Below are 20,279 nucleotides of genomic sequence, written 5' to 3' on the forward strand. Positions count from 1 at the left end.
TCATTTGAAGGACATTCTGAGCTTGTTGAGTTCTCGATCTTACAAATAATTTTTTTTTTTTTTTTAGAAATTAATACTCTGCAATTCAATTGATCAAAAGTGACAGTAAAGGCATTAATAATAATACAAAAGATTGCTATTTCAAATAAATTATGTTCTTTTGAATTTTCTGTTCATTAAAATAATCCTAATGATTATATTATATTATATTATATTATATTATATTATATTATATTATATTATATTATATTATATTATATTATATTATATTATATTATATTATATTATATTATATTATATTATATTATATTTATAATAAATAAATGCAGCCTTGGACAGTTCTTACAAAAGATATTAAAAAATATTACCAACCCCAAACATTTGAGAGATAGTGTATATCAATCATCTAACATTTTACATTTCATTTCAACAATTTATTTATTTTAATTTTTTTTGGACTCAATGTCAATTTTATTAAGATATTTATATCATCTCATGCATGAAGGGAAAAAAAAACCTTGAAATGGTTTAATGATGAAATATGAGCACATTTCAAAAGCCTCATGGCTTGTGTGCAAACTTAATACCTCTGTGTGTATTGTGTAAATAAAACTGTCATTAGACGACACATTACAGACGTCATTGTCTTTTTTTAAGTCATTTCAGTTCATTCAGCTTACAACTCAAGCAGAGACTTTCTTTAGTAAGCAGGTCACAAAAACTGTTATCACATGTTCAGAATATAATTGATGCATCTCGATCGTGTATTGATCACGTATCTTGATCCCATTTTCATAAAAGATTCAAGTAGTTTTTAATATATGATTATATGTTATAATAAATCACTTTAATGATTGTAAATACACATTTAAAAATCAAATTACTACATATTTATAAACAATTTATAAAAAATATGTATAATTAAATATCACATACTTGATATTTTATGTGTAATTTTAAAAACAGTGACCATAATAACCCTGTTTTAAAAGGCTATTATATTATGAGAAGTCGTTCTTAATTTGCATCCTGTTTAATGACTGGTGTGTGAAGGGTGGGTCTGTACACAGTCTCTTGTGTGTTGTGCGCTGTGTGTTGTGTGTGCTGTGTGTGTTGTGTGTGGTGTGGTGTGTGTGTTGTGTGTGCTGTGTGTGCTGTGTGTGGTGTGTGTTGTGTGTGCTGTGTGTTGTGTGTGGTGTGGTGTGTGTGTTGTGTTTGCTGTGTGTGCTGTGTGTGGTGTGTGTTGTGTGTGCTGTGTGTTGTGTGTGCTGTGTGTGTTGTGTGTGGTGTGGTGTGGTGTGTGGGTTGTGTGTGCTGTGTGTGCTGTGTGTGTTGTGTGCTGTGTGTGTTGTGTGTGCTGTGTGTGTTGTGTGTGTGTGTGTATTGTGTGTGCTGTGTGTGTTGTGTGTGCTGTGTGTGTTGTGTGTGTGTGTGTGCTGTGTGTGCTGTGTGTGTTGTGTGTGGTGTGGTGTGTGTGTTGTGTGTGCTGTGTGTGCTGTGTGTGGTGTGGTGTGTGTGTTGTGTGTGCTGTGTGTGTTGTGTGTGGTGTGGTGTGTGTGTTGTGTGTGCTGTGTGTGTTGTGTGTGCTGTGTGTGTTGTGTGTGTTGTGTGTGCTGTGTGTGCTGTGTGTGTTGTGTGTGGTGTGGTGTGGTGTGTTGTGTGTGCTGTGTGTGGTGTGTTGTGTGTGTTGTGTGATGTGTGTGGTGTGTTGTGTGTGCTGTGTGTGTTGTGTGTGGTGTGGTGTGTTGTGTGTGCTGTGTGTGTTGTGTGTGGTGTGTTGTGTGTGATGTGTGCTGTGTGTGGTGTATTGTGTGTGCTGTGTGTGTTGTGTGTTGTGTGCTGTGTGTGTGTTGTGTGTGCTGTGTGTGGTGTGTTGTGTGTGTTGTGTGCTGTGTGTGGTGTGTTGTGTGTTGTGTGCTGTGTGTGTTGTGTGTGGTGTGTTGTGTGTGTTGTGTGTGCTGTGTGGTGTGTTGTGTGCTGTGTGTGGTGTGTTGTGTGTGCTGTGTGTGTTGTGTGTGCTGTGTGTGTTGTGTGCTGTGTGTGGTGTGTTGTGTGTGCTGTGTGTGTTGTGTGTGCTGTGTGTGTTGTGTGTGGTGTGGTGTGTTGTGTGTGCTGTGTGTGTTGTGTGTGCTGTGTGTGGTGTGTTGTGTGTGTTGTGTGCTGTGTGTGGTGTGGTGTGTTGTGTGTGCTGTGTTGTGTGTGCTGTGTGTGGTGTGTTGTGTGCTGTGTGTGGTGTGTTGTGTGTGCTGTGTGTGTTGTGTGCTGTGTGTTGTGTGTGCTGTGTGTGTTGTGTGTTGTGTGCTGTGTGTGTTGTGTGTGGTGTGTTGTGTGTGCTGTGTGTGTTGTGTGTGTTGTGTGCTGTGTGTGGTGTGTTGTGTGTGTTGTGTGTGGTGTGTTGTGTGCTGTGTGTGGTGTGTTGTGTGTGCTGTGTGTGTTGTGTGCTGTGTGTGTTGTGTGTGGTGTGTTTTGTGTGCTGTGTGTGTTGTGTGTGTTGTGTGTTGTGTGCTGTGTGTGTTGTGTGTGGTGTGTTGTGTGTGCTGTGTGTGTTGTGTGTGCTGTGTGTGTTGTGTTGTGTGTGCTGTGTGTGTTGTGTGTGCTGTGTGTGTTGTGTGTGGTGTGGTGTGTTGTGTCTGCTCTGTGTGTTGTGTGTGCTGTGTGTGGTGTGTTGTGTGTGTTGTGTGTGCTGTGTGTGTTGTGTGTGGTGTGTTGTGTGTGTTGTGTGCTGTGTGTGTTGTGTGTGCTGTGTGTGGTGTGTTGTGTGTGCGTGTGTGTTGTGTGTGCTGTGTGTGGTGTGTTGTGTGCTGTGTGTGGTGTGTTGTGTGTGGTGTGTTGTGTGTGGTGTGTTGTGTGTGTTGTGTGTGCTGTGTGTGTTGTGTGTGCTGTGTGTGGTGTGTTGTGTGCTGTGTGTGTTGTGTGTGCTGTGTGTGGTGTGTTGTGTGTGTTGTGTGTGCGTGTGTGTTGTGTGTGCTGTGTGTGGTGTGTTGTGTGCTGTGTGTGTTGTGTGTGGTGTGTTGTGTGTGCTGTGTGTGGTGTGTTGTGTGCTGTGTGTGTTGTGTGTGCTGTGTGTGGTGTGTTGTGTGTGTTGTGTGTGCGTGTGTGTTGTGTGTGCTGTGTGTGGTGTGTTGTGTGCTGTGTGTGTTGTGTGTGGTGTGTTGTGTGTGCTGTGTGTGGTGTGTTGTGTGCTGTGTGTGGTGTGTTGTGTGTGCTGTGTTGTGTGTGCTGTGTGTGTTGTGTGTGCTGTGTGTGGTGTGTTGTGTGCTGTGTGTGGTGTGTTGTGTGCTGTGTGTTGTGTGTTTTGTGTGCTGTGTGTGTTGTGTGTTGTGTGCTGTGTGTGCGCTGTGTGTTGTGTGCTGTGTGTGTTGTGTCTGGTGTGTTGTGTGTGCTGTGTGTGTTGTGTGTGCTGTGTGTGTTGTGTGCTGTGTGTGTTGTGTGTGGTGTGTTGTGTGTGTTGTGTGTGCTGTGTGTTGTGTGCTGTGTGTGGTATGTTGTGTGTGCTGTGTGTGTTGTGTGTGGTGTGTTGTGTGTGTGGTGTGTTGTGTGTGCTGTGTGTTGTGTGCTGTGTGTGTTGTGTGTGGTGTGTTGTGTGTGCTGTGTGTGTTGTGTGTGCTGTGTGTGTTGTGTGCTGTGTGTGTTGTGTGTGGTGTGTTGTGTGTGTTGTGTCCGCTGGGTGTCGCTGTTTCTCTCCGGTTCTGCTGCGTCACTGCGCACACACGGGGCTGATGTGGACGGCTCTGATCAGGAAGAAGTTGTTACACGTGAAATCACCGAAGTGACCGGACCCTGGAAATATCAGTCGTAAGAAGAAGCGAGATCCTCTTGACTGTTGTCCATCATTCCCGGGAAAACTGACAGCAGAGTACAGGAGTACGGGTACGTGTGTGTGTGTGTGTGTGTGTGTGTGTGTGTGTGTTTGCTGGGATGACAGTGTGTTGTGGATCAGGACTCTATAGGGGTCTGTCTGGACCTGTTCTGGACCATCAAGCATCACAGCGCAGGGAGAGTTTCTGATGAAATACTCACTTATTATTAGACAATAAGGAACAATGCTGCAGTTGTTATCTTCTAAAGGAAAGCACGTGTGGTTTCAGAGCCAGGTGTAGCCTAATATAGAAAAGAGTTCATATAGTAGTTCATGTAACCTTTAGTGTTTGCAGCAGTTATAGTCTGTTGTATCATTTACAAAAATACAATGGTAGCAGTGCACTGATGGTATCAGATGGTGCTTTGATGTTCATGTTTTACTTCAAGGTTCTTCTGCATGTTCTTATGTGGTAATTATAATGTAATAACGCGTTTATGATTTGTAAGAAAGGAGAATAGCCTTGTTACATCACTTTATATAGTTTCGGTAAATTAAAGATGAGTTTTAGTTTTAGTATCATTCTGCTGTCCGACTGCATGCAGCTTTGTGTGGAGAGCTGTATGAACAACGACTTCAGATTCAAAGTCGACATTTATGTGATGAAAGTAGCACAGTACAGATTTATTTGTAACAGTGAAGCTGTGTGTTTTAGTAACAAAGAAATATCTTTAAAAAAACCCCTGTTTCTAAGCTGTGACTGAGAAATCACAGAACAGTGTTGACATACTTTTCTTTGCTACTGAATTACAATACAGCGATGAATTTTACCTGTATATTAAGGTGTTTAAAACATGCATTTTGTACAAAGATTTCTTGTCCTGTTGCGCCCTCTATAGCACCTATTCTTAACCATAGGGCCGCGGCCCACGCTTGGGCCATGAACGCCACCTGGAGGGCCGCAAAAAACTTTACGTTTTCCACCCGTGGGCCGCAAACAAGTTACAGACACTACAATGACCACTGTTATCCATGAGACAGTTACAATACACCATCCCACCACTAGTGGCTGTAATGCCTCAGTTGTTTAACAAGCGCTAATAAGCAGAAGAAGACACTCAGTCAACCGTAGCCTGTAGCAAAAGTTACGCCTGTTTCACCCGATTTCCACTGCACACGTCTGTGGCTCGTTACGGCTCCGACGCGGCTACCGGAGCTGATCGCGGTCACTCTAGTCTATGCTTGTGTTTACACCAGACGCTCCGCGGCACTTTTCAAAAGCGTCCCAGAAGTAGCTCTCCGCACCTCTTCGCTAAAGATAGACGCCTAGTCTATTTCTGACGCACCCCACGTCCAAACCGCACAGCAAATACAAAATAGAGGTCACAAAATCATGTGCATTTCAAAATAAACACCCTGTGCAGACCCCCAATCATATTTCACATTATTATATTCATTACAGTAGACCGTACACACAGCTTCAATGGAGGGACTGAGAGCTCTCGGACTAAATCTAAAATATCTTAAACTGTGTCCCGAAGATAAACGGAGGTCTTACTGGTTTGGAACGACATGAGGGTGAGTTTTTAATGACATAATTTTCATTTTTGGGTGAACTATCCCTTTAAGGTGATTCTTACCTGCTTGTGTATTTTTTGAGGAGAACTGATTCATTCATCCACCAAAAAACAATAGAAAACAAAAAAAAAACGCTGATTAAAATACTGGACAAAAATGAGGAAGGGAAGTTAGTGAAGCCCTCGTGAAAAAGAAATGTGCTTAATTGTACTGAATGTTCACTTATGTGCTTCAAATCCCAAAAGTTTGTGTATATATATACACACACACACACTAGGGATGTGCACGGATAGTCGAACATTCGAATATTCGTTCTGCTCTAATTATTCGATAAATAAAAAAGATATTCGAATATCGCAAAAAAAAAAAAAAAAAAGTTCACAATAAAACCTAATTTGGTCACTTTTTGTGATTCTCCACGGCATATTTGAAGGTGTATGCAAGCAAAAAATAATTAATGAATAATTAAGGGGCCATTCACATATCGCGCCTAATAAGGGTGGAAAAGGCTATGCGCGCCGCTTTCTCCTTCTTTCCAAAGCGCTCGGGCAGAAGCGCTCCTGAGGCGACGCGTTCTCTCCATGAAGACGCGGAAATTTCAGCAAAGGATAAATGGATTTGCAGCACAAAAAAATCGCTTTCAGTAGCTCTGCTACTAAATTTATTTCAAAATGGCAATCCATATACAGCTATGATCAGCTGTTCCTTCATCTTGGCTGAGCTTTCAACGTTGTTACAGGAAAGGATGAAGCTGAATGTTTAGTTCTTGTCACATGACCTGCAGTGCGCTTGCTGCATTCTGAAAGTTGAGATGTTTTTAACTCGATGCTGTTCGGACGCGCCTGGAAAAAACGGGACCGCGTCGCACCGCGTGCGCATCGCGACCGCGTCGCTTCCATTATGAGCGCGCATACCGCTCGCTTACATTAGAAATAACAAACTTGAGCATGCAAAAGACGCGATATGTGAACGCCCCCTAAAAGAACTGCGGTCTTCTAGTACTTCAAATATGCCGTGGAGAATCACAGAAAGTGATCCAAGAACATTGTTGCAGCATCTCTCAAGCAACGAATAAACGCCGCTAACTTGGAGAATGCAGTGAAAACTCCTCTTCTCGCGTCTGCCCTAGACCCTCGGCACAAACATCTCAGGTTTCTCGATGAAAACATGAGAGAAGTAAGAAAAAAAACATTTTTTTAACATTATCAGAACATTTTCCTTGATGCGAGTGGTGCGGATGCAGCCGCCGCCACAAACGATGAAGAAGATGCAATGCCCACTCGTCCGAAAAGGCTGAGCCAGTTCTTCAGCGATGATTACAGAGAGTCCAGCCGAGACGAGTGGGAACAGTTCTTGCTGGAGCCATGTATTCCATGTATTCCACCAGATGAGGATCCCATTCAGTGGTGAAACGAAAACACGAAGCGCTTCACAAAACTTATTCGCTTAGCACACCGTTATTTGTGAGTCCCGACAACGTCTGTGCCGTCAGAGCGCGTTTTCTCCACGGCCGGCCTTATTGTTAACAGACTGAGGAGCTGACTTTCCCCCGATCAAGTTTACATGCCCGTATTTCTTAACAAGAACATTTGAAACAATAGAAAAAAAGCAAAAAAGATTTGCTGACAGTTTAAAAGTTAAGTGTAAGCTACATTCTGTACAATAGCCTAATTGCTGCAGGCTGCTTTACGTTTTTTATTTGTTAACTTTTTTTTTTGCTTTTAATCTGTACTTTTGTTTGTTTGCACGCATTGTTAAAGGTTTTCAGCTACAAAACACAATGTGTAATGTTCAAGCTTATTGTAAGCTTGTTCAAAATGACGAAAACAAATGTTGCTGAAAAATAACCTGACTCATTAAACTTAATTTAAATAAACGAATATTCGAATATTCGCTTTTTGTGAGCTCAAATATTCGAATGTGATATTTGTGGAAAACGCCCATCCCTAACACACACACACACACACTAAAAGCAAATTATATAATATACACTTTCACTTTCATTAAGTTCACTTTGTAATAACGTCAAGTTGAAAGTTTTACTTTAAAATACATTTTATTTTTAAATATTTTGTTATGCTTTACATAATAAAGCACATGCAAAGTTAAATTTTAACTGTAGTTACTAGTTTGTTATACAGTATAATAAAGTTAATGTACTTTAAATGTACAAAATTGCAACTTTTTTATTACAAATGAGTAAATACAACTGATTTACAAGTGTAATTACAAAACATTTAAATAGAAATGCATAGGTGTATAGGTGCTCTTTTTAAAAGTATGATGAAGTCTCCTTCTTTTTCGCTATGGGAGAAATGTCCTGCAGCATTTGATGACACTTGCATTAATACTTTGTATCTAATTCAATGACATTCCAAGCCATTTTGAAGGCACTGTATTTCTAAAGATGTGGCAGTGTTACTCTTTAGGTTTATATATCCACTAGAGTTTGAGTGTGTGTGTGTGTGTGTGGATGTAAGGCACCAGTAAGTCGTTCTGCTTCCTGCATTGCTAAATATAACATAAATCAGCCCAAATCCGGAAGCTGCTGCGCCCCAGCAGTCCAGCACAGTCCTCCAGAATCCATCGTTACTGCACTGAGAACGAGAAACTAACGAACAATACACCAATGTCTTTCTCTCCTCTGTGTCTGCTTTAATGCATTCATCATTTGAGAGCATCATAAGCACAGAGAGACACTGTGGGGTGTTTGTCTCTAACGGATAGTTTTACAGACAAATACATTTTTATGGATTTTATTTTATTCAGAGTGTTTTGGGTGGATAAGATGTTACTGTGTGGTTTCTAGAGCATTGCTTATGTGTTTGAGAGGTTGGCATGTTGCTGTGCAATTTTCACACAAGTGCATTAAGTCTTTAAATGGTCTTTAAGTACACTTTAAATGGCCTTTCATTTAGTTAATATTATACTGTATGTACAGTGTTTAATAAAAATATACTTTTAAGATTTAAAATACACTACATGTGTACATTCAATATAATCAAGTGAATTTTGGCTTCACGAGAGGTTGCTGCTGCTGATCATGATCTACACTAGTAGTAGTAGTCTGCTGTCAGCTGATCTCAGATGAGTGTGTGTGTGTGTGGATGAGCTCGTGTCATTGCTCTGATTGCACAAATGAGGAATTCCCTGTAAAACAGAGAAATATCAGCCTCATACATCTTCAGAGAGGCAGGCAGCAGGGAGGGACTGTCCGTTTGTTGATCATACGCCAAACCTTGAACCTTGTTGTTATGAGTTCTGCTGATTTAAACAATAGCTCACACAAAAAAGAAAATCCAAGATGTAGATGAGTTTGTTTCTTCATCAGAACAGTTTTGGAGAAATGTAGCACTACATAACTTGCTCACCAATGGATAATCTGCAGTGAATGGGTGCCGTCAGAATGAGAGTCCAGTAAGTAATCCACAGTCCAGTCGACAGTCGAGTCCAGTAATTCATGTCTTGTGAAACAGAATATGTATGTCTGCAAAAAAAAAAAAAAACTATTCCATTATTAAAGGGATTGTTCACCCAAAAATAAAAATTCTGATATTAATTACTTGGTGTAGAATTGTTGCATTATTCCAAATAAATAGATTATGATCCACTAATGTATATAGATTTACAAAAAATTAAACATATTGACAAATAAATAGATTGAGATCCACAAATAAATCTGAGAGTTTCACAAATGTAAGTTAAATTCACAAATAAATAAAATGAGATTTGCAAACAAAAACATATTCACAAATAAATTTTTATGTCACAAACGCAACTTTGCCTGCCATTCGTTTGTGAATGGCATCATGTGCATTTGTGGATTTTGAAACATTTCTTGTCAAGACGCTGACAATCAACAAATACATGACTCCACCCACCGTCTACTCAAGCCAATCAGATAACAGCCTCACTTCTCTGACCAATCATAGCGTGTTCTCGCAGAGTCTGCGTATTTGTTGGTGAACGCGCGTCAAAGACTGACACAGTAGAGTAAAAATTTTCTGAATAAAGTTGCATTTCAGGATCAGAAATCTCTCGGATAAAAATATAAAACATATCTTAATGTTCTGAAGATGAACGAAGGTCTTACAGGTTTGGAACGACATGAGGGTGAATAATGGCAGAATTGTTATTTTTGGGTGAACTATCCCTTTAAGACGTGTTTATCTTCAAATTGTTGCTCCCAGATAAAATATGAGTCCTCTTTTCAAATGTCTTTCTCCAGTGAAAAATTAGTGTTGTCTGAATCAAGAGAGAAATCTGCACAGATCAAGAAGTAAAAACATCCCAGAAGAGCTCTAAACAACCATGTGGGTGGATTTTGATGGGTGGGTGGGGGGTTTGATTTGAGAGGACAACAAGAGATGGACTTTTTCTCTGGAGGAAGTGTTATTATGGGCAGAAGCGGTGATAAGAAAAAAAAGCCTTAATGATGGATGTTTCCTTTTTTTTTTACTTTTCACTTCACAAAATATGAATTGCTGGACTCGACTCATGTGGATTACTTGTGGATTATTGTGATGTATTTATCAGCAGTTGTGACTCTCATTCTGACGGCACCCATTCACTGCAGAGGATCCAATGTGATGTAGTGATGTAGTGCTACATTTATAAAAAACCTGATAAAGAAACAAACTCTCTACAACTCGGATGGCCTGACAGTGAGGACATTTTCATTTTTAGATGAACTTTTCCTTTAAATATAAACTGTGTTCATCTTCACCAGCAGGGCAGGCATGTGTGCTGTCACAAAAACACATAGGCCTAAACACACACAGCACGTTCACACATTACGCTCACACCAGCCTGTGACACTTGAGCAAAACTTGTAAAAGGGAGTGGATTTTGCCTGACAGCTCGCGGCACGCGCGCGTGTGTGTGTGTGTGTGTGTGTTCACTGGAGTAGAAGTGAGCAGTTCTCTCAGTAGCAGATCAAATCACAACATCTCTCCTCTGAGGAGCCTCTTCTCTCATTCTCCTCTCATCCTCTCCTCTTTTTCTTGGTTCTTTAGGAGAGAAGTGTGTTTCGAAGTGCCATTATGCCATGGCATCTCTGGGCGCCTCCTTTGTGGAAATCCGATTCGATGACATCCTCTTCTACGAGAACTGCGGCGGTGGGAGTTTCGGGAGCGTGTATCGCGCCCGCTGGCTCTCGCAGGACAAAGAGGTGGCAGTGAAAAAGCTTCTGAAGATTGAAAAAGAGGTGGGAGTGAGAGTCGGCCCAGCTTTTATGCTCACATGCTTTAATTGTCAGTGTGATAATCATTTTAATTGCCTCTCAGTGTGTCGACTCCAGTCCGAGCGGTGCGATTACACAGAGTCACATGCTCTCTCTGTGAACCAAATACATAGACTATGTCTTTAAGAGAAAATTGTTGCATAATTAAGTCATATTAGTTTCAGCTGAGTGCAGTGTTTGTCTTTGGAGTGAAGTGTATTTACTTTTAAGTGCTAGATTCATTGTTGTCTTTGTTCTTCACATGGTGATTTTAGAGCATAATGACTTTGGTTGCGTTTTGGTCGAGAGTAAAACAGTTTGATTCCTAAAAAGTTCACACAAAAGTAGTGAATTGCGTACATCAAAGTTTTGAAAATGCTGATAATTTAAAGCCCTTAGAAATGTGTGTCATACATGATGACACAGCAGGATTTAAAGAATTCATTGTTATGCTGAAAATATCATTATTTGTAATGAAACATTTTGTATTGGATTAGGAAAGAACACAGATGTATTGAATAGTTCCTTGTCGTGCTGTTGTTGTAATCTTTGTGTTGGCTGTATTTCCAGGCAGAGATTTTAAGTGTTCTCAGTCATCGAAACATTATCCAGTTTTACGGAGCGATCCTGGAAGCGCCCAACTATGGGATTGTTACAGGTCAGTCAAACATGACTCATCGCTCTGAAACGCAGCATTTATTACACTGTTTGCAGGGCACGGCTCCACTGATATTACACAAACACATGCTTTTTTTATTATCCACAGTCTTCTGCAATTAATTCAGCTGGAAGGATTAGCATAGAGACTCCATGGAGACTTTGTTTGGTAGATAATTTGAGTCTTTTTAATAAATATCATTCTTTTTGTCTTCATTCTAAATACTCTACTTGAAGAAAATTAAGATTAAAACAAAAAAAAATTGTGTAATTTTTGTCATTTGCATAATAAATTCTTTCCTATATCTATTCTTGATATTACATGCCAGTGTCTGTCTAATGATTTATTTTAGCTGACTTGCAAGCACTGGGGCTTCCTTCAGGAAATGCAGATTTCTCAGTTTATCTAAGGCCGGTTAAAGTGCCCTTTTGGTCCGGATCCTGCTGTGCTGAGCAAATGTGACTCAATGAAGCTGTAGTGATTGTAAAAGATCATAAAGTGATTTGTAAAGAGTCTTTGGTCTGCAGTACTGAAAGAGTGTAGAATCTCTCTTTTAATTAAAAGTAAATGTAATAAGTGCAGATGAAGGTGCTGTTTATGACCAGCTCAGCTTTGTCTGGGAGGTTATTAATTTCCCCTATGTGTGTGTGTGTGTGTGTGTGTGTGTCTCTCCATTTGAGCCTGATAACCTGACCATTATATTATCTGATGTGTGCTCACAGTGTGTCACAATACTGTGCCGGAAGCAACACGGAGTCAAGAATAATCGAGAGAGCCTTTATTAATCCATCACAGGGGTAAATCCAACATGGCACACAGGATGAAGACAAAAGTACTGACTTGTAGACCCGACAAACACAGACTGAAAGGACATGGGTTTTAAAGACAGGCTAATGAGGGACTAAGGAGACACACCTGGGAACTAATCAAGGAGGGACAGAAGCTGTGTCACACAGAACATGGGCACTGGAACACATGCAGGGAAAACACAACATGAGTCCAGGGGTGTGACATTACTCCCCCCTTCCGGAAGGTGCGACCTCGCATCGTAGAAACAACAGAGGGAGGCGTGGGTGGGAACTTGGGAGGAGTTTCCGGTGGAGGACGGACTCCCTGGAAAGGGGCCAGCAGACAGGGAGGATGGAGGGAGGACCCAGGGAGGAGACAGGAGGGACCTGGAGCAGGAGGAGCCCAGCAGGACCCAGGCCACAGCCATAACAGCCCAAGGTGGAGCCGACGGTGGAAGGAGCCATGGAGGAGGAATGGCCGCAGACTCCAGAGGGGCGACCAATGGTGGCGGAGCAGCTGGAGGAGGAGCCCGAGGTGGAGATGGAGAGCTGAAGAGCCAGGGTGACGGGGAGGGTCCGGAGGTCCTAGGTGGAACTGATGGCACCGGCGACCGACCTGGAGATGTGGATCCGGGAGGCTACAGTGAAGATAGAGCGACAGAGGACTGAGGTGGAGCCAAGAGGATGAAGGAGCCTGACGGAGCCTGACGGAGCCAGAGGAGTGGAGTCCCGAGGTGCAGGATGGTCGATGCCAGACCAAGGCGGAGCCGGAGGGACGAGGGAGCCAGGTGGAGCTTGTGGACTGCCAAGCAAGACGAAGAGGAGGAGGGAGCCATGGTGGAGCCGACGGGTCAATGAGCCGAGGCGGAGTCCAGGCCTCGGAGGCAGGAGGCGGAGGTGAGGGAGATTTAGAGCATGGCGACGCTGGAGGATGGCAGTCCCCGCAGAGCTTGCACTGCAATGATGGTGGGCTGAGGGCGAGCTGAGGGGCTGCCAGACGATAGTGGTGGAGGAGCGGGTGGGAGGGAGAGCGGTCATTTTGGAGGAGCGGGCACTGGAGGACACATTCTAGGAGCGGGCACTGGAGAATTGGAAGCACCTTCAGGGCTGGACGAGGAACCCAAGGACGAAGGAGGGCTGGACGGGACCAGTTGAAATGACAGAGAGAGGAGGGGGGGCAGTTCAACTTCCAGTTCGGATTCCTAGCCTGTGAAATCCACTTCCTCATTTTGGCATGCCATTTCCAGCTCACCCTCAGCCGCGGTGGAGGGGGTGGAGCTTTTCTCTGCGCTAACCTGTCCGTGTCTCACCTCATGGCAGGCTGTGTTGCCGGCTCATACACCTGGTCTGATGTCAAGCCGTCTGGCTCCACGGCAATCCTCACCTCTGTTGCTCTATGCGTTGATGGCTCGTCGGTCGTGGCGGGCTCAGGCATGCCCTCTGCACATGGGGGAGATGGTGGGCTGGGCTCTGGGTCCGGAGTGGACCTGGCGAGATCCTCCATCGGGCAGATGGTGACATGTGACCCTTTCCCGCCAAAGTCAACTCCACGAATGCGAATTCCTCCCGAGGACCATCCTCGGATGACAAAGCTTTGCACTCGGGAGTTCAGGCTGGTGTTATAGAATGTGCAGAGCGTGTGGTACGGGTAGCTGGTGATGTTAGCTTGCAGTAGGAACTGTCTCATATGGTCCTAGAGAGAACGCCCTTCCTGTTCCAGCAGGAGGAGGAGGAATTCAGGGCGAAGGAGGGGAAAAACAGGCTAATGAGGCTAATGAGGCTAATTAATGAGGCCACAGGCTACAGGCTAATGAGGGACTAAGGAGACACACCTGGGAACTAATTAAGGAGGGACAGAAGCTGTGTCACACAGAACATGAGCACATGAACACATGCAGGGAAAACACAACATGAGTCCAGGGGTGTGACATTTATTTTATTACAGGCACAATGCATATTAATAAACATTTCTGTTAATAGGCCAGAGTTAGCCAGAAGGCTATTTTTCACCTGCAGTGTGACACAGTGACCAAAAGCAAAGCTAAATTTATTCATATTAAGTCATTCGTTCGTGTTATGTCTCTATATTTGAGTTTGCATTCTTTTGGGAACACGTTGTGTAGTGTGACATGATTTTACTTTTATTATTTATTTACTTTAAAACAGTATTTTATTAAATGATATATAATTTATCAATATTAATATTAATTTAATACTATTTAATAATGTAATTTAGAGTCTTGCTATAAATCAACTTGTAACAGGGCTTGAAATCGAATACATCATCTGATTAAAGCTTAAAAAATAAGCTTTCCATTGATGTATGGTTTATTAGGATCTGACAACGTTTGGCCGATATACAACTATTTGAAAATCTGGAATCTGAGGGTGCTAAAAAACTCCTGCCCAGTGCAAATGTTACTTTTTTTTTTTTTTTTTGCATTTTAATTGACATTCTGTGTATGTGTGTGTTTGTGTTATGGTATGGTAGAGTATGCCAGTGGTGGATGTCTGTTTGACTATCTGTCCAGTGCCGAGAGTGAAGACATCAGCATGAAGCAGATTATGACCTGGGCAATGGACATTGCTAAAGGTATTATATATACTCTCACACACTTAAATGCACAACAATACACACTTGCACTGAAAGTCTAGCAGAAATGCTTATACAGTTTTATAATGGACTAGGGATGTGCCCCACGACTAATTTCACTGTTTAAGCTGAGATTTTGTAACAGACTATTCGACAAAAAAAAAAAAAACTTTTGTGGAGGCAATACATCTGAAATAGCCTACTTAATACCCTCTGACATTTGCCTTGAGTTAAATATATTGCCGTGTTTGTGTTAAAATTACACATGGCAATATGACACTGGTGTGATATAATCAGTCACCAGTCTTGTTTGTGCGTATCTTGTCTAAGTTATATCTGATCTTTCTAATCTGCAAGTAAGGGACCCGTTTGTTTTCAGTCTGTACTTATAAATCACTGTTTACATGGAGCAAACAACACCAGACAAAACTGAAAGCGTGATGTTTAACCACAAGTTTGTCCGCCTAGAAAAGGACATTATAGGAGCACACTAACAAGAACACAAGCTTGACATTTCAGTGTTTAAACAAGCCTGTATGCACACTACTTTAAACACATTTCCTGTGTGTTTCTACACACTGAGAAACTGGAGAAGCAACGTATGTCCCATTCCTTCAGTAAAATAATCACTACTTCAAAATCAAACTCTCTCACTTTGTGTGTTTCCTCTCATAGGCATGCATTATCTGCACGCCGAGGCCCCGTTTACAGTCATTCACAGAGACCTCAAGTCCCGAAATGGTAAAACAGTTCTCTCTATATATTTGCTGCTATATTTTCTGTGGCCTGACCAGCTCTGTGTGTTTTCATTCCAGTTGTGTTGACGGCAGATGCAGTACCCAAGGTACACAATGACTGTCTGTTCATACACACAGAACCAAGCCTTATTAGTTAAAGAAGACAAATCAGCGCTTGTTGCACAACCCGCTCATTAATTGGGCTCTCCATGTCCTCAGATCTGTGATTTCGGGGCGTCTAAGTTTCATTCCCACACCACCCACATGTCTCTGGTGGGCACGTTTCCCTGGATGGCCCCTGAAGTCATCCAGAGCCTCCCTGTGTCTGAGACCTGCGATACGTACTCGTATGGAGTGGTGAGTGTGCCATATCATACCGTCCACGATAATACCGGAATAAATTATATATCGTTATATCAAAATATCAATAATCAAATGACGTATGGTGGATACGTTCACTAGCATGCACAACAACAACACAACAAACCCAATAGATGTGTTGAACTTGAAGCAGCGCTGTGCAGACTGATCGCTGTATGACAACAAAGTATCGCGAGAGGGGTTCTAGAGCATATTCGAGCGCACACTCTTACCTAGGCAAGGAGCTTATCTTTAGTAAAGCGGCGTGGAGAGAGGCGAGGGGTCCAGTGATTTCAACTGACTGCATGAGGCCATCGTAAAAAGACGGCATGCGTGTCGTCACGAAAGCTTATCAATTCCACGTGTTTTAAGCCTAACGAATTTAAACATTTAAAACAGTTTAAAGCATTCAAACAGAAGACGCGGAAAAACTCAGCTGAGAGTTCGCGCACCAAGTTCAGTGTGAACACGGAGAGCCACGCAAACACCAAACCAAGAACGAACAAATACACCTTGCCAGTGTAAACATACAAGTACAAAAAGACATGAAAAGCTTAATTCAGCACCTGCGTTGTTGTTCGGTGCGTACAGTGTGCATGCCGAGAGCCGCGTCTACAGCCTTTAAACACCAAACTGAGTTTTGTGTCTTCTTGCTCTTGAAATAACAGGATACATACAAAATTGTCACCTCGAAAGTATCCTTGAAAAAACGGTTGGTTATCTCTTAAGTGAAAGTAACCAGTTGCGAAAGAAATGGAATGTGTATTATAGGATTAGTTCACCGAAAAATGAAAATTATGTCATTAATAACTCACCCTCATGTCGTTCCAAATCCGTGAGACCTCCGATTATCTTCTGAACAGTTTAAGATATTTTAGATTTAGTCCGAGAGCTCTCAGTCCCTCCATTGAAGCTGTGTGTACGGTCTACTGTCCATGTCCAGAAAGGTAAGAAAAACATCATCAAAGTTGTCCATGTGACATCAGAGGGTCAGTTAGAATATTTTGAAGCATCGGAAATACATTTTGGTCCAAAAGTAGCAGAAACTATGACTTTATTCATCATTGTCTTCTCTTCCGTGTCTGTTGAGAGAGAGTTCAAAACAAAGCAGTTTGTGATATCCGTTTCGCGAACGAACCATTCGATGTAACCGGATCTTTTTGAACCAGTTCACCAAATCGAACTGAATCGTTTTAAACGGTTCGCTGTTTCTAATACGCATTAATCCACAAATGACTTAAGCTGTTAACTTTTTTAATGTGGCTGACACTCCCTCTGAGTTCAAACAAACCAATATCCCGGAGTAATTCATTTACTCAAACAGTACACTGACTGAACTGCTGTGAAGAGAGAACTGAAGATGAACACCGAGCCGAGCCAGATAACGAACGAAAGACTGACTCGTTCACGAGTCAAGAACCGTTTCTGTCCGACGTGTCTGATTCGAGAACCGAGCCGCTGATGATACTGCACATGAGTGATTCAGCGTGAAGCAGACCGACACACAGGGCGTCTGAACCGAACTGATTCTTTTGGTGATTGATTCTGAACTGATTCTGTGCTAATGTTATGAGCGCCGGTAAACCGAAGGCTTGAATCAAGGGCAATCATCGCCAATGACGCCATAACGTCGAGCGCAATAGAACCGGTGAACCGTTTTCTTCAACCGGTTTATTGAATCGAACTGTCCGAAAGAACTACTGGTTATCCGAAAACCGATGCAACTGGTTCTTCACTCGAGAACGAGTCAATCTTTCGTTCATTATCTGGCTCAGCTCGGTGTTCATCTTCAGTTCTCTCTTCACAGCAGTTCAGTCAGTGTACTGTTTGAGTAAATGAATTACTCCGGGATATTGGTTTGTTTGAACTCAGAGAGAGTGTCAGCCACATTAATAAAGTTACCAGCTTAAGTCATTTGTGGATTAATGCTTATTGGAGACGCGAGCCGTTTCAAATGATTCAGTTCGATTTGGTGAACTGGTTCAAAAAAATCCAGTTACATCGAATGATTCGTTCGCGAACCGGATATCACAAACTGCAGTGAAAGTGCTCACAACAGACAGAGAAGAGAAGACAATCCTGAATAAAGTTGTCGTTTTTGCTATTTTTGGACCAAAATGTATTTTCGATGCTTCAAAATATTCTAACCGACCCTCTGATGTCACATGGACTACTTTGATGATGTTTTTCTTACCTTTCTGGACATGGACAGTAGACCGTACACACAGCTTCAATGGAGGGACTGAGAGCTCTCGGACTAAATCTAAAATATCTTAAACTGTTCAGAAGATAATCGGAGGTCTCACGGATTTGGAACGACATGAGGGTGAGTTATTAATGACATAATTTTAAAATTTTGGGGTGAACTAACCCTTTAATGGATGTATTATCTCATAAAGTGACCTCTATCTCTATTTAATTTATACAGTAAAGACTATGTAATGCTATTTACATTTGATTATTCAGTTTCTGTACCTGGACACCTACAAACTTGAACAAAAACTTAAACGTTGCTTCATTTGTATATTTGTTTATTTGTGCTACTTACACAATTTCAAACAGGGTCCACCAGTAAAACCTGCACCGGAGCCCCACAAACCCCAGCTACGGCCCTGTACACCGATCGGTCTGCTTCAAGTGAACACACATCTGCTGCTGCCACTTTATGACAATAGATTTACACTTCAAATTAGTCTTTCATCGATGACAGTAGCTCATTGGAAAAGGAAAAATCCCCTTCATTTTGTTTGCACTAATAAATTATGCTGCCTGCCAGTTGCAATCACCAATAAAACACTGTTCCATGTTTATTTTTTTCCATATTGTCGTTAATATCGCCATCACAAATATTCTTGAATTATCGTGATGTAATTTTGAGACTATATCACCCACTCCTAGAGCGTATCATTTTTTTTTTCAGTGTGGTTGCACTGTTAAGTCAGTTGTTTGATGCATTGAGCCTATGCATCACAGCCCACAGAGCTGTGAATAATGCGTGGGTTTCTTTCAGGTCCTGTGGGAGATGCTGACTCGTGAAGTTCCCTTCAAAGGTCTGGAGGGGCTGCAGGTGGCCTGGCTGGTGGTGGAGAAGAACGAGGTAAAGGCCGATTCTGATCGACTGACGTGTCTTCAGCAGCTCTGACTCGGATCATTTCTGACATGTTTCACGTGTGTGTTCTGCAGCGGCTGACGATTCCCAGTAGCTGCCCGGCCAGTTTCGCCTGTCTGATGAGAAGCTGCTGGGTGACTGAACCGAAAGTAAGACAACAAATACACGTTTAACTTGATGTGTAAATGAGGTCACGCCATAGATTATGACCACAGACTAAACCACTGCTGTCAAAATAATTCAGTGCTCGAAAACATCATATGCAAACATTCTTCCTGAAGATCTAGTGTCAGCCTTTTACATTAATTTGCTTCTCTCCTGCTCTATGTGCTCACATACTGTATTAACTCCAAAACTGCAGAAGATTTCCATTCAAACCGAAAGCTGAAATCTAGGCTGCGTGCCGGCAGAAAAATGCATTTCACTCACAGATGCGCTTAAACTGACTTCGCTTATACTCGTCAGCAACCTGCCAAAATAAAAGCTTATGGGCTTCTGAAACTGTATGAATGAATTTCTTCTGTGTGACATGAAGACTTTTTTTTTTTTTTTTTTTTTTTACAGTGGAAGTCACTGCTTAGCTAAACTGATTGGTTACCAACTAAATATTGGTTTAAACTATTTTTTGCGGTTCACAGAAGAAAGAAGGTCATTCAGGATTTAAACGACTAGTGAATCAACTCTTTTACTGTATGATTATCCAATGAGATCATATTTAGCAAATACAGTATAAATTGAATGCAAACATACAATAAACCACAGATAATTACATGCATTGCAGAGCAGTAGCAATATGTTACAGTATACCAATACAGTAATTATGCAGTGCTTAAGTAGATTGGTATTTATTCCATGTTAAAGTGAAAAGCATTAATGCGTGAATAATAGATAAGACATGCTGTTTGGTCAGGACATTAATAACCGCTGTCTTTATTAATATATGACTGTCTCTTATCCTGACATTTTTAATTCATCCAATCAAAGTTCACGTCAGGGCTTTTCCCCCTCTCAGTTTCAGTCTGTCAGGTGACACATCTCCTCTGAACACTTTAATTGAAAATGCTGTTAATGTGTCACAGTTTAATTGTTGTATGAAGCGCTTCGACCTCACAAGCCCTTGTGAAAAAGAAGTGCAAAGTTGTATTGAATGTGCACTTGAAGTGTACTTCCAAAAGGATATATTTTTTAAGTACTTTCAGATATTGTAATATTATTAATGAAATAAAATGCTACTCAAGCTGGGCTTGCTTATGTTTTTAAAAACAGAAAACCCAAAAGTTATATTTTGGCACCTGTAAAGGCCTCAGTCCTGATTCCTCTCAACACGGGGACAGGAGAGGTGACAGTGAACACATGGTAAAACATTACTTATTTAAAAAAAAAAATCACTTTATATTTAAAAGTAATGCATTGCTTTACTGGTTACTTGAAAAAAG

At 41.7% G+C, this 20,279-nt stretch overlaps 1 protein-coding gene across 1 annotated transcript in view; it reads left to right on the plus strand.

The window, feature by feature from the left end:
- Positions 1-3,696: 3,696 nt before the first annotated feature.
- Positions 3,697-20,279, plus strand: part of map3k20a (mitogen-activated protein kinase kinase kinase 20a) — a 37,848-nt gene continuing 21,265 nt past the window's right edge. Inside the window, exons 1-9 of the mRNA XM_059561430.1 lie at positions 3,697-3,870; positions 10,393-10,583; positions 11,169-11,256; positions 14,536-14,637; positions 15,313-15,378; positions 15,453-15,481; positions 15,594-15,731; positions 18,745-18,831; positions 18,918-18,992. Of these exons, the coding sequence (XP_059417413.1) occupies positions 10,425-10,583; positions 11,169-11,256; positions 14,536-14,637; positions 15,313-15,378; positions 15,453-15,481; positions 15,594-15,731; positions 18,745-18,831; positions 18,918-18,992 (744 nt within the window). The 5' untranslated portion in view covers positions 3,697-3,870; positions 10,393-10,424. The remainder of the gene's footprint in view (positions 3,871-10,392; positions 10,584-11,168; positions 11,257-14,535; positions 14,638-15,312; positions 15,379-15,452; positions 15,482-15,593; positions 15,732-18,744; positions 18,832-18,917; positions 18,993-20,279) is intronic.

Source organism: Carassius carassius, chromosome 11 (genome assembly GCF_963082965.1).
Source record: "Carassius carassius chromosome 11, fCarCar2.1, whole genome shotgun sequence".
Classification (NCBI taxonomy): Eukaryota; Metazoa; Chordata; class Actinopteri; order Cypriniformes; family Cyprinidae; genus Carassius; species Carassius carassius.